The sequence below is a fragment of the Piliocolobus tephrosceles genome, unplaced genomic scaffold (genome assembly GCF_002776525.5).
Source record: "Piliocolobus tephrosceles isolate RC106 unplaced genomic scaffold, ASM277652v3 unscaffolded_30952, whole genome shotgun sequence".
Taxonomy (NCBI): Eukaryota; Metazoa; Chordata; class Mammalia; order Primates; family Cercopithecidae; genus Piliocolobus; species Piliocolobus tephrosceles.
Window position 1 is genome coordinate 1,013 of NW_022314257.1, and position 14,644 is coordinate 15,656.

Below are 14,644 nucleotides of genomic sequence, written 5' to 3' on the forward strand. Positions count from 1 at the left end.
TTTTTTTTTTGAGGCGGAGCCTTGCTCTGTCACCCAGACTAGAGTGCAGTGGCCGGATCTCAGCTCACTGCAAGCTCCGCCTCCCGGATTTAGGCCATTCTCCTGCCTCAGCCTCCTGAGTAGCTGGGACTACAGGCGCCCGCCACCTCGCCCAGCTAGTTTTTGTATTTTTAGTAGAGACGGGGTTTCACCGTGTTAGCCAGGATGGTCTTGATCTCCTGACCTCGTGATCCACCCGTCTCGGCCTCCCAAAGTGCTGGGATTACAGGCTTGAGCCACCGCGCCCGGCCTTTTTTTTGTTTTTTGAACCGGAGTTTCACTCTGCTGCCCAGGCTGGAGTGCAGTGGCATGATCTTGGCTCACTGCAGCCTCCACCTCCTGAGTTCAAGCGATTCTCCAGCCTTAGTTTCCCAAGTAGCTGGGATTACAGGTGTGCACCACCATGCCTGGCTAACTCTTTGTAGTTTTAGTAGAAACGGGGTTTCAGGCTGGTCTCGAACTCCTGACCTCAGATGATCCCCCAGCCTTGGCCTCCGAATGTGCTGGGATTTCAGGTGTGAGCCACCATGCCCAGCCCAGCTAATTTTTAATTTTTTTTTTTGTAGAGACAGAGTCTGGCTATGTTGCCCAGGCTGGTCTGGAAGTCCTGGGCTTAAGTGATCCTTCTGCCTCAGCCTCCCAAAGTGCTGAGATCACAGATGTGAGCCACCGTGCTGGCCTCATAGCATTTTGCAGAGGAGGAAATGAAAGTTGAAGGAGGCCACGTGTTGCCGAAGGTCACCTGGTTAGGTGTGGGTGGCAGGATGGGAAAGCAGGCGGGGTGTGTGGGCTGCCTTCCCGTGCTGACCTTTCTTGGGGGTAACCATGTTTGCCTCTCCCGTTTCCTATAGATCTGCTCGGGCAGCTCCTGCGGAACCTGGAACAGTGAATGGGTAGGGGACGCCGGGCGTGCAGAAGGCGGGCACTGTGGAACATGCCTTCATTACCCCCAGCTTCTGCTGCCCGAGGCTGCACCCACCTGTGCCCATGGCCTGCACGGGCCCGTCACTTCCTAGTGCCTTCGACATTCTAGGCGCAGCAGGCCAGGACAAGCTCTTGTATCTGAAACACAAACTGAAGACCCCACGCCCAGGCTGCCAAGGGCAGGACCTCCTGCATGCCATGGTCCTCCTGAAGCTGGGCCAGGAAACCGAGGCCAGGATCTCTCTAGAGGCACTGAAGGCCGATGCAGTGGCCCGGCTGGTGGCCCGCCAGTGGGCCGGTGTGGACAGCACCGGGGACCCAGAGGAGCCCCCAGATGTATCCTGGACTGTGGCCCGCTTGTACCACCTGCTGGCTGAGGAGAAGCTGTGCCCGGCCTCGCTGCGGGACGTGGCCTACCAGGAAGCCCTCCGTACCCTCAGCTCCAGGGACGACCACCGGCTGGGGGAACTTCAGGATGAGGCCCGAAACCGGTGTGGGTGGGACGTTGTTGGGGATCCAGGGAGCATCCAGACGCTCCAGTCCAATCTGGACTGCCTCCCACCATCCTCGGCTTCGCCCTCTGGGACCCGGAGCCTCCCATGTCCCATCGACGCTGTTTCCGGCTGGAGCCAAGGGCGCTCCCTGCGATCCACCGACAGCCCCGCCTCCCTGGCCAGCAACTTGGAAATCAGCCAGTCGCCCACCATGCCCTTCCTCAGCCTGCACCACAGCCCACACAGGCCCAGCAAGCTCTGTGACGACCCTCAGGCCAGCCTGGTGCTGGAGCCTGTCCCCGGTGGCTGTCAGGAGCCTGAGGAGATGAGCTGGCCGCCATCGGGGGAGAGTGCCAGCCCCCAAGAGCTGCCAAGCAGCCCACCCCCTGGGCTTCCCAAAGTGGCCCCAGATGCAACCTCAACTGGCCTCCCTGAAACCCCCACAGCTCCAGAAACCAGCAACCACTACCCGGTGGAGTGCACCGAGGAGTCTGCAGGCGCCCAGTCTCTCCCCTCGCCCATTGTGGAGCCCGTCAAAAACCCCTGCCCTGTCAAAGACCAGTCGCCACTCCAACTTTCTGTAGAAGACACCACCTCTGCAAATACCAAGCCGTGCCCACCTACTCCCACCACCGCAGAAACATCCCCTCCCCCTCCTCCTCCATCAGCCCCTTGTTCAGCTCACCTGACCCCCTCCTCCCTGTCCCCTTCCTCCCTGGAATCGTCATCGGAACAGAAATTCTATAACTTTGTGATCCTCCATGCCAGGGCGGACGAGCACATTGCCCTGCGGGTCCGGGAGAAGCTGGAGGCCCTTGGTGTGCCCGATGGGGCCACATTCTGCGAGGATTTCCAGGTGCCCGGGCGTGGGGAGCTGAGCTGCCTGCAGGATGCTATAGACCACTCAGCTTTCATCATCCTACTTCTCACCCCCAACTTCGACTGTCACCTGAGCCTGCACCAGGTGAACCACGCCATGATGAGCAACCTCACGCGACAGGGGTCGCCAGACTGTGTTATCCCTTTCCTGCCCCTGGAGAGCTCCCCGGCCCAGCTCAGCTCCGACACAGCCAGCCTGCTCTCCGGGCTGGTGCGGCTGGACGAACACTCCCAGATCTTCGCTAGGAAGGTGGCCAACACCTTCAGGCCCCACAAGCTTCAGGCCCGAAAGGCCATGTGGAGGAAGGAACAGGACACCCGAGCCCTGCGGGAACAGAGCCAACACCTGGACAGTGAGCGGATACAGGCAGCCGCCCTGAATGCGGCCTACTCGGCCTACCTCCAGAGCTACCTGTCCTATCAGGCACAGATGGAGCAGCTCCAGGTGGCTTTTGAGAGCCACATGCCATTTGGGACTGGGTCACCCTTTGGGGCTCGAATGCCCTTTGGGGGCCAGGGGCCCCTGGGAGCCCCACCATCCTTTCCTCCTTGGCCGGGGTGCCCGCAGCCGCCGCCCCTGCACGCATGGCAGGCTGGCACCCCTCCACCGCCCTCCCCACAACCAGCAACCTTACCACCATCACTGCCCTTCTCGCAGCCACAAGCCTTCCCTACGGCCTCACCTGCACCCCCTCAGAGCCCAGGACTGCAACCCCTCATTATCCACCATGCACAGATGGTACAGCTGGGGCTGAACAACCACATGTGGAACCAGAGAGGGTCCCAGGCGCCCGAGGACAAAACACAGGAGGCAGAATGACTGCGTGTCCTTACCTGACCATCTGGGGAACGCACCTGGACCCAGGCATCGGCTTTGGGCAGGACCCCATAGACCACCCCTGTGCCCTGTGGACAGTGGAAGATGGGGTCATCTGCCGCTTTCAGGACATTGCCCGGGAGCCCTTCATTTAGGACAAAAGGAGCGCGATAATGCCCTGGCTTTCACGGTGGTCAGAACTGGATACCGTGTTTCCAATTGCAATCTCTCTATTTCTGGGTGAGGGGTCTTGGTGGTGGGGGTATTGCTACGGTCTTTTAATTATAATAATATTTATTAAATGCTTCCGCAGCGCCATTGTCTTCTGGGACACCTTCTGCCCAGCTATTTATTATAAAACACGTGGCTCCCGCTTCTGCAAAAGGGAAACGGAAGCGGGAAGTGCACGCCTTTTCTTGGAGGGCGTAAACCGGGATCCACCCTCATCCCATTGGTCAGAATATAATCACATGGCCCTGCTCCTGCCGCAAGGAACGCTGGGAAATGTAGTCCTTTCTAAGCGGCCATGTGCCTCGCCAAGTCTGGGTTCTAATACCAGGAAATGTGGAGGGAAAAGATATTGTTGAGAGCGGGGAGGGTGCAGCCTGGGCAACATGGTGAGACCTCGTCTCTTCAAAAATACAAACATTAACTGGGTGTGGTGGTACACGCCTGTAGTCCCAGCTACTCAGGACACTGAGGTGGGGGGATTGCTTGAGCCCAGGAGGTGAATGCTGCAGTGAGCTATGAAGGAATGAATGAGTGAATGAATGAACGAGTGAGTGAATGAATGAGTGACTGAATGAATGAACGAGTGAGTGAATGAACGAATTAGTGAATGAATAAGTGAGTGAATGAATGAGTGAATGAATGGCTGAGTGAATGAATGAATGAGTGAACGAATGAGTGAGTAAATGAATGAATGGATGAGCGAATGAATGAATAAATGAATGAATTTGAATAAGTGCCACTGAGGGACATTTAGCAGTTTTGCTGCAGCCCTTCCTTTTTCTTTGGGGTCTGCCTTGATGCCCCCACCAAGGTTGGACTCTGATGCCACTGTGTGATGCTGGGCAAGTGCCTCACCTGTCGGAGTCTCTGCTTTTTCATCTGAGAAATGGGTCTGTGGAGGCTGTGGTTTCAAGGCCTCAGCGGATGATATGCAGAACCACATAAATATCAGGTACACTATATCTGGGTAGCAGGTGCAGTGCTCATTAAGTGTGGGGACCCACATGGAAGGGATTAATATTTTTCAGGGTGACAGACCTTCTAAGAATAAGAATGGAGCCAAGGTTTGTTGGACACTAAGCATTTATTGATTCTGGATTATACATAAATAAATAAATACATAAACAAGACTGGGTGCTGTGGTGGCTCACATCTGTAATTAATCCCAGAACTTTGGGAGGCTGAAGTGGGAGGGTTGCTTGAGGCCAGGAATTCAAGACCAGCTTGGGCAACATAATAAAACCCCATTTCCATTTTTTTTTTTTTTTCTGAGATGGAGCCTGGCTCTCTCACCCAGGCTGGAGTGTAGTGAAGTGATCTTGGCTCACTGCAACCTCCACCTCTTGGGTTCAAGCGATTCTCCTGTCTCAGCCTTCCGAGTAGCTGGGATTACAGGAGCTCGCCACCATACCCGGCTAATTTTTGCATTTTTGGTAGAGACGGGGTTTCGCCATGTTGGCGAGGCTGCTCTCAAACTCCTGACCTCAGGTGATCCACCTGCCTTGGGCTCCCAGAGTGCTGGGATTACAGGCGTGAGCCACCACACCCAGCCACATCTTTCTTATTTATTTATTTGTTTATCAACTGAATAAGACATCCAATTCTTTCTCTTTTTTTTTGAGACGGAGTCTCGCTCTGTCACCTGGGCTGGAGTGCAGTGGCCGGATCTCAGCTCACTGCAAGCTCCGCCTCCCGGGTTTACACCATTCTCCTGCCTCAGCCTCCCGAGTAGCTGGGACTACAGGAGCCCGCCACCTCGCCCGGCTAGTTTTTTGTATTTTTTAGTAGAGACGGGGTTTCACCGTGTTAGCCAGGATGGTCTCGATCTCCTGACCTCGTGATCCACCCGTCTTGGCCTCCCAAAGTGCTGGGATTACAGGCTTGAGCCACCGCGCCCGGCCAACTCTTTTTAAAAAATAAATAAATCAATTGGCCAGGCATGGTGGCTCACGTCTATTATCCCAGCACTTTTGGAGGCCAAGGCAGGCGGATCACTTGAGGTCAGAAGCTTGAGACCAGCCTGGTCAACATGATGAAACCCTGTCTCTACTACAAATAGAAAAACCAGTTGGGTGTGGTAGAACGCACCTGTAGTCTCAGCTACTCGCGAGGCTGAGGCAGAAGAATCGCTTGAACCTGGGAGGCAGAGGTTGCAGTGAACTGAGATTGTGCCACTGCACTCCAGCCTGGGCAACAGAGCAAGACTCGGTATCAGTAAATAAATAAATAAATAAATAAATAAATAAATAAATAAATAAAGGCAGGACGTGGTGGCTCATGCTTGTAATCCCAGCACTTTGGGAGGCCGAGGCGGGTGGATCACCTGAGGTCAGGAGTTCAAGACCAGCCTGGCTAACATGATGAAACCCCGTCTTTACTAAAAATACAAATTAGCTGGGTGTGGTGGTGAGTGCCTGTAATCCCAGCTACTCAGGAGGCTGAGGCAGGAGAATCGCTTGAACTTGGGAGGCGGAGGTTGCAGTGAGCTGAGATTGTGCCACTGTACTCCAGCCTGAGTGACGAGAGTGAAACTCCGTCTCAAATAATAATAAAAATAAATAGGGAGGCACGGTGGGGAAGGCCCGTTGTCCTGGTGCATAAGGAGGCGAGGCCAGACGTTTGAGATCAGCCTGGGCAACATAGGAAGCCCTCATCGATATAACAAAAAATCAAATACATAAATAAACACACACATTTTCATCCTCAAAACGACCCCTCAAGGTAGAAGCTTCTATTATGGATCCACCCTACAGATGGGGCAAACTGAGGCCCAAAAAGATTAATTCTGACTCCAAAAGCCACACGGATCGGAAATGGGGACTTGAAATGAAAGGAGCTAAGGGAGGAAGCGAAGGACGGTCCCCGAAGGTGAAACTGGACTCACCGAGCAGAGAACCCGAGGGGCCCCTCCCGCCTGACAACCTGATTGCCGGGCCACGTGGAAGGAGGAGGCTGGTGTGAATCACCCAGCAGCCATGCACCACTTGCTATTTTAGGTGCTGACTCAGATTTTGTCAGAGCTCTGGTCCCGGTGGCAGCCGCAGGGGCCCTGAAGTGAAACTGGGGAGCAGAGTTCTGAGATGAGATTCCAGGGTGCGGTGAGGCTGTTTCCAACAGAGGGTTTCAGACCATCCAGGCCGGAACCAGCTGCAAATACCCGAGCAGGGGCAGTGAACTGGCTATTTCTTTATTTGACCAACGTTCATCGAGCGCCCACTGCGTGCCGGGAATTGTGTCAGACAGCAGACAGAAGTGATTAGTCAGTGACGGTCATTTCCGTAGGGAGGAGAGGAAGGAAGGAATAGTAAACAAGTTATCAAAGAAGGAAGCAAAATAGTTTCAGAAAGTGAAGAGGCTTCAGGCCAGGTGTGGTGGCTCACGCCTATAATCCCAGCACTCTGGGAGGCTGAGGTGGGTGGATCACCTAAGGTCAGGAGTTCAAGACCAGCCTGGCCAACATGGTGAAACCCCATCTCTATTAAAAATACAAAACCGGCTGGGCGTGGTGGCTCACACCTGTAATCCCAGCACTTCGGGAGGCTGGGGCAGGCGGATCATGAAGTCAGGAGATCGAGATGGATGTGAATGGTGGAATCTCAGCTCACTGCAACCTCCACCTCTTGGGTTCAAGCAGTTCTCCTGCCTCAGCCTCCCGAGTAGCTGGGATGACAGGCACCCACCACCACGCCCAGCTAATTTTTTTTATTTTTTATTTTTATTTTAGTAGAGATGGGATTTCACCATGTTGTCCAGACTGGTCTCGAACTCCTGACCTCAGGTGATCCATCTGCTTCGGCCTCCCAAAGTGCTGGGATTACAGGCGTGAGCCACCATGCCCGGTCCGCAGCTTTTTTCTGGGCCTCATCTTCCTCATTTGTACCACGAACCTCAGATCTGGAACTCCCATTCCTAGCTGTCTCCATGTACCTCCTTTAGATCTGTAAAGGAGGGTCATTTCGAATGCCCCGAGGGTCGGGCACAGTGGCTCACGTCTGTAATCCCAGTAGTTTGGGTGGCCGAAGTGGGAGGATCACATGAGGCCAGGACTTTGAGATCAGCCTGGACAACATAGCGAGAATCCTGTCTCAATGAAATGAAATGAAATGAAATAATGAAAGAAAAAGCCAGGCATGGTGGCACCCACCTGTTGCCCCAGCTTCTTGGGAGGCTGAGGCAGGAGGATCCCTTGAGACTGGGAGGTCAAGGCTACAGTTAGTCACCATGGCATCACTGCACTCCAGCCTTGGTGACAGAGCTGGACCCTGTCTAAAAAAAAAAAAAAAAAGTGTCCAGGCACTTTGGCTCACGCCTGTAATCCCAGCACTTTGGGAGGCCGAGGTGGGCAGATCACTCCAGGTCAGGAGTTCAAGACTAGCCTGACCAACACAGTGAAACCCTGTCTCTACTAAAAATGCAAAAATTAGCTGAGCATGGTAGGCACCTGTAATCCCAGCTACTCAGGAAGCTAAGGCAGGAGACTCACTTGAACCTGGGAGGCAGAGGTTGAAGTGAGCCACGATCGTACCACTGCACTCCACCCTGGGCAACAGAGCGAGACTCCATCTCAAAAAATAATAATAATAATAATAAGCCCAGGTTGGGCGCGGTGGCTCACACCTATAATCTCAGCACTTTGGGAGGCCGAGGCGGGCGGATCACGAGGTCAGGAGATGGAGACCATCCTGGCTAACACGGTGAAACCTCGTCTTTACTAAAAATACAAAAAATTAGCCGGGCATGGTGGCGGGTGCCTGTAGTTCCAGCTACTCCGGAGGCTGAGGCAGGAGAATGGCGTGAACCAGGGAGGCGGTGATTGTAGTGAGCCAAGATCGTGCCACTGCACTCCAGCCTGGGCGACAGAGCAAGACTCGTCTCAGGAAAAAAAAAAAAGCCTCCAGGATCTGAGGGCCTTATCCCTGGCGGGTGTCCAGGCCCTGGGCCAAGGGGACCACCATTGTCCGTCATTTACAGATGAAGAAACTGAGGCCTAGAGAGGTGGAGTCAGTTATCTGAGGTCTCACAGCCACATAAGCGACCTGCAGGGGCAGAAGAAGGAGCTGGGTGTTCTCTCCTGGATTCTAGCCCGTACGGAGGCTGTGCAGACAGCTGATTCACTGCCTCCATGTTTTTTGTTTGTTTTTAGAGACAGAGTCTCACTCTGTCGCCCAGGATGCAGTGCAGTGGCGTGATCTCAGCTCACTGCAACCTCTGCCTCTCAGGTTTAAGGGATTCTCCTGCCCCAGACTCCAGAGTTGCTGGGATTACAGGCGGGTGCCACCACACTCAGGTAATTTTTGTCTTTTTAGTAGAGATGGATTTTCACCATGTTGGCCAGGCTGGTTGTGAACTCGTGACCTCAAGTGATCCACCTGCCTTGGCCTCTCAAAGTGCTGGGATTACAGGTGTGAGTCAACACGCCCAGCCTGTGAATTCTTTTGATAAGCAATTATTGAGCACTTGCTGTATGCAAGTCTCTACGAGGTCCTGGGGCCACAGAGTTGTTCCCTGCCCTGGTTCACTGGGCAGTGAGGGAGGAGTAGGCAGAGTCATCCCTCCATGTATCTGTCAGCATTTATTGAGCACCTGTGTGTGCGAGCTCTACGCTGGTGGTCACTGTGGAGGTGACCAACACAAACCTGTTTTGTCTCCTCAGGAAACAAATCTGTGTTGTCGTCCCAGCGCGGTGGCTCACACCCATAATCCCAGCACTTTGGGAGGCTGAGTGGGGCTGATCATCTGACGTCAGGAGTTCAGCACCAGCCTGACCAACATGGAGAAACCCAGTCTCTACTGAAAATACAAAACAATTAGCTAGGCATGGTGGCTCCTGCCTGTAATCCCAACTACTCAGGAGGCAGAGGCAGGAGAATTTCTTGAACCTGGGAGGCAGAGGTTGCGGTGAGCCAAGATCATGCCATTGCACTCCAGCCTGGGCGACAAGAGAGAAACTCCGTTAAAAAAAAAAAAAAAAAAAAAAGAACGGGAGGCTGAGGCAGGAGAATGGCGTAAACCCGGGAGGGGGAGCTTGCAGTGAGCTGAGATCCGGCCACTGCACTCCAGCCTGGGCGACAGAGCGAGACTCCATCTCAAAAAAAGAAAAAAAAAAAAGAAGAAGAAAATCTATGTTGTCCAGTGCTGGAGACAGACAGTATCAAGCAGCTATGGGGTGATGGGGGCTCTGATGGGGAAGCTGTGGGACCCCAAAGGGGACCCGAGACTGGCTTGGGAGGATTAACGGAAGTTTCTGAAAGAAGGAAGCAAGCTAAGACCTCAGGCCTACATCGGAATGAGCCACAGGTGGGGAGACAGTTCTAGAAGGTGGTACAGCATGGGGGAAGGTCTGGAAGGCAGTTCCAGGCAGGACCAGGTCCCCAGAGCTAGAGGCTCAGCTGCGATTTGTGCTGCCCTGGCGCCCTCTGGTGGTCACCACCCACCAGCACCACGTGGCCACGAAGGCCCAGATTCCCTGGGAGCCTAACGGCCTTGAAGAAAAATAGGAAGAAAAAAATATAAGAAAATGTCCTATTTATTGATTTATTTAGAGATGGAGTTTTTGCTCTTGTTGTCCAGGCTGGAGTGCAATGACGCGATCTTGGCTCACTGCAACCTCTGCCTCCCGGTTTCAAGCGGTTCTCCTGTCTCAGCCTCCTGAGTAGCTGGGATTACAGGCATGCACCACCATGCCCAGCTAATTTTGTGTTTTTAATGGAGACGAGGTTTCTCCATGTTGGTCAGGCTGATCTTGAACTCCTGACCTCAGGTGATCAGCCTGCCTTGGCCTCCCAAAGTGCTGGGATTACAGGCGTGAGCCATCGAGCCCGGCCCGATGTCCCCTCTATTTAAAAACAGTGAAATGTGAACAAATAACAGAGGATTTCTTTCTGCAAGTCAGTATACACACAGCCAGACTGGGCTGGGCAGCTATGTGTGCCTGCTTGGAATGATCTCTTTCTGATATATATACTTTTTGAGACTGACTATCACTCTGTTGCCCAGACTGGAGTGTAGAGGCCTGATCTCAGTTCATTGCAGCCTCCACCTCACAGGTTCGAGCAATTCACCTGCCTCAGCTTCCTGAGTAACTGGGATTACAGGCAAGCACCACTATGCCCGGCTAATTTTGTATTTTTAGTAGAGATGGGGTTTTTGCATGTTGGTCAGGCTGGTCCTGAACTCTTGACCTTAGGTGATCCACCTGCCTCGGCCTCCCAAAGTGCTAGGATTACAGGTGTGAGCCACTGCGCCCGGCATTTATTATTATTATTATTTATTTATTTTATTTTTTATTTTTTGAGATGGCGTCTTGCTCCGTCACCCAGGCTGGAATGCAGTGACGTGATCTCCACCTCCTGGTTTAAGTGATTTTTGTGCCTCAGCCTCCCAAGTAGCTGGGATTACAGGCGCCTGCCACCATGCCCAGCTAATTTTTGTATTTTTAGTAGAGACGGGGTTTCACCATGTTGGCCAGGCTGGTCTTGAACTCCTGACCTCAGGTGATCCACCCACCTTGGCCTCCCAAGGTGTTGGGATTACATGTGTGAGCTACTGCGCCTGGTCCTGTTATTTCTTAAGTGGAAACGTCAGTGGTTTTTACTGTATTCACTATATTATGCAACTATCGCCACTATCTAATTTCAGAAACTTTCATCACCCCAAAAAGCAGCACTGGAACCATCAGCTGACACTCCCAACTGCCGTCCCCGCCAGCCCCACACCCACGCATCCCCTTCCTGCCTCTGTGGATGGGCCTGTCCTGCACATTTCACTGAAATTGGATCACGTGGCTGGGCGCAGTGGCTCACGCCTGTAATCCCAGCACTTTGGGAGGATCACGAGGTCAGGAAATCGAGACCATCCTGACTAATATGGTGAAACCCCGTCTCTACTAAAAATATTAAAAAATTAGCCAGGCGTGGTGGCAGGCACCTATAGTCCCAGATATTCAGGAGGCTGAGGTAGGAGAATGGCGTGAACCTCGGAGGCGGAGCTTGCAGTGAGCCGAGATCATGCCACTGCACTCCAGCCTGGGTGACAGAGCTAGACTCTATCTCAAAAAAAAAAAAAGAAAGAAATTGGATCACACACTGTATGGCCTTTTGTGTCTGCCTTCTCTCACTGAGCAAAACATGAATATCTTTTCTGATGCCCATCCTTTTTTTTAAGACAGTGTCTCATTCTGTTACACCCAGGCTGGAATGCAGTGGCAAGATCATGGTTCACTGCAGCCTTGAACTCCTGGGCTCAAGCAATCCTCTTGTCTCAGCCTCCCAGGTAGCGGGGACTACAGGCAGGCACCACCTCACGTGGCTAATTTTTGTATTTTTTGTAGAGACAAGAGTCTTGCTATGTTACCCAGGCTGATCTCAGACTCCCGAGCTTAAGTGATCCTCCTGCCTTGGCCTCCCAAAGTGCTGGGATTACAGATGTGAGCCACTGTCCCCGGCCCTTAGTTTCTTCTAGAAGCATCTGTTGCCCTCCTGGGCTTGGCATGAGGCTGAGCCTTTGCCGGGGGTCACCCTAATGCTGAAGCTGGAGATTGCATGACTCAGGCCCTGGCCCAGCCCTGCAGACTCCCTCTGGGAACTGAAAGGAGAAAGTTTCTGAGGCTGCACAGCCAGGCCCCGCTTGGCTCCTCTGGCCGTGAAAATAAAGGGCCTTCTGGAAGGCAGGGGCCAGAGTAGAGCTTCACTTCCTACAGGCTTTGCACCAGAAAGGAATTTCCAGAAAGTCCCCCAGGATCCTTTTCCTATCCTCTCTTTCCTGTGAAACTATTACCATCCACCCCCCACCTCAGCCCTATGTCCCAGAAATTGCTCTGCTCAGCCAGGCGCGGTGGTTCACGTCTGTCATCCCAGCACTTTGGGAGGCTGAGGCTGGTGAATGACTTGAGTCCAGGAGTTCAAAACCAGCCCGGCCAACGTAGTGAAATCCCATCTCCACAAAAATTACAACAAATAGCTGGGCGTGGTGGCACGCGCCCGTGATCCCAGCTACTCGAGAGGCTGAGGCAGGAGAATCGCTTGAACCCGGGAGGCAGAGGTTGCAGTCAGCCAAGATCTCACCACTGCACTCCAGCCTGGGCGATAGAACAAGACTCTATCTGAAAGAAAACAACACTAAAAATAAAAAATACAATAAAATTGGCCGGGCACTGTGGCTTACGCCTGGATTCCCAGCTACTCGGGAGGCTGAGGCAGGAGAATTGCTTGAACCTGGGAGGTGGAGGTTGGAGTGAACTGAGATCTCACCACTACACTGCAGCCTGGGCAGTAGAGCGAGATTCTGTCTCAAAAAAAAAAAAAACAACAATAAAATAAAGAATAAAAAGAAACTGCTCAGCTCAAGGTCCTTGGTGACCTTGTGTTGTTAAATCCAGGGTCACTTCTCCATCTGCCTTGACCTGTGGCCTTTGTCACTCTGCTCCAGCCATGTGAGCCTTCCTATTGTTCCTCCAACATGCAAGGTGTGGTCCTGCCTCAGGGCCTTTGCGTAGGCTGTGCCTTCTGTCTGGAATGTCCTTCCCTCAAGCACCTACATGGCTCCCTCATCACTTCCTTCAGGTCTTTGCTCAAACATCACCATCTGGCTGAGGGTAGTAGTGGGCACCTGTTGTCCCAGCCGCTCCAGAGGCTGAGGTGGGAGGGTCACTTGAGCCCAGGATTTCGAAGCTGCAGTGAGTTATGATCGAACACGCCACTGCACTCCAGCCTGGGCGACAGAGTGGGATGCTGTCTCTCTCTTTTTTTTTTTTTTTTTTGTTGGGGGCCGGAGTCTCGCTCTGTCACCCAGGCTGGAGTGCAGTGGCGTGATCTCAGCTCACTGCAAGCTCCACCTCCCAGGTTCACGCCATTCTGCTGCCTCAGCCTCCCAAGTAGCTGGGACTACAGGTGCCCGCCACCACGTCCGGCTAATTTTTTCGTGTTTTTAGTAGAGACGGGGTTTCACTGTGTTAGCCAGGATGATCTCGATCTTCTGACCTCATGATCCTCCCTCCTCAGCCTCCCAAAGTGCTGGGATTACAGGCGTGAGCCACCGTGCCTGGCCGGGATGCTGTCTCTTGATTCCCTGTGGTATTGAAGGCCTTACCCTCTCAGTGGAGGCTTCTCTGAGCACCCCATTTAAAATTCATTCAAGGCCAGACATGGTGGATCATGTCTGTCATCCCAACACTTGAGGAGTCTGAGGCAGCGGGATGACTTGAGGTCAGGAGTTCAAGACCAACCTGGCCAACATAGTGAAACCCTGTCTCTACCAAAAATACAAAAAATTAGCTAGGCCTGTTGGTGCACACCTGTAATCCCAGCTGCTCAGGAGGCTGAGGCAGGAGAATCGCTTGAACCTGGGAGGCAGAGGTTGCAGTGAGCTGAGATCGCACCACTGCACTCCAGCCTGGGTGACAGAGCAAGACCCTGTCTCAAAAAAATTAAAAAAGTAAAATATAATAAAATTCATTTGGCTGGGCGCGGTGGCTCACGTCTGTAATCCCAGCACTTTGGGAGACCAAGGCGGGTGGATCACGAGCTCAGGAGCTCGAGACCATCCTGCCTAACATGGTGAAACCGTGTCTCTACTAAAAATACAAAAAACTAGCCGGGCGAGGTGGCGGGCGCCTGTAGTCCCAGCTGCTGGGCAGGCTGAGGCAGGAGAATGGCGTGAACCCGGGAGGCGGAGCTTGCAGTGAGCCGAGATCACGCCACTGCACTCCAGCCTGGGCGACACAGTGAGACTCCGTCTCAAAACAAACAAACAAACAAACAAACAAACAAAATAAAATAAAATTCATTCAAAACAGCACCCACCAGACCCCCTGAATATGCTTCATCTTTCCACAGCACTTTGGAGTTTGAGAAAAATCCAATTAACTTATTCAGGGCCCACATGTCTGTGGTCTGCCTGTCTGTGGACTTGATGGCGGGATCCCAATAACAGATGCTCAATCAATGTTTGAATTTGAATTGATCCCCAAGTCTTTTTTTTTTTTTTTTTTTTGAGACGGAGTTTCACTCTTGTTGCCAAGGCTGGAGTGCAGTGGCGCCATCTCGGCTCACTGCAACCTCTGCCTCCCGGGTTCAAGTGATTCTCCTACCTCAGCCACCCCAGTAGCCGGGATTACAGGCACACGCCACCACGCCTGGCTAGTTTTGTATTTTTAGTAGAGATGGGGTTTCACTGTGTTGGTCAGTCTTGTCTCCAACTCCTGACCTCAAATGATCTGTCCGCCTCAGCCTCCCAAAGTGCTGGGATGACAGGCATGAGCCAC

The 14,644-nt window shown here is 53.0% G+C and overlaps 1 protein-coding gene across 1 annotated transcript; it reads left to right on the plus strand.

Annotated features, from left to right (window-relative positions):
* The first annotated feature begins 680 nt into the window (after positions 1–680).
* TICAM1 (toll like receptor adaptor molecule 1) lies at positions 681–3,471 on the plus strand. The gene has a single exon (XM_026451998.2). The coding sequence runs from the start codon at positions 1,027–1,029 to the stop codon at positions 3,154–3,156; it is 2,130 nt and encodes a 709-aa protein (XP_026307783.1). The 5' UTR covers positions 681–1,026; the 3' UTR covers positions 3,157–3,471.
* Positions 3,472–14,644: the final 11,173 nt, after the last annotated feature.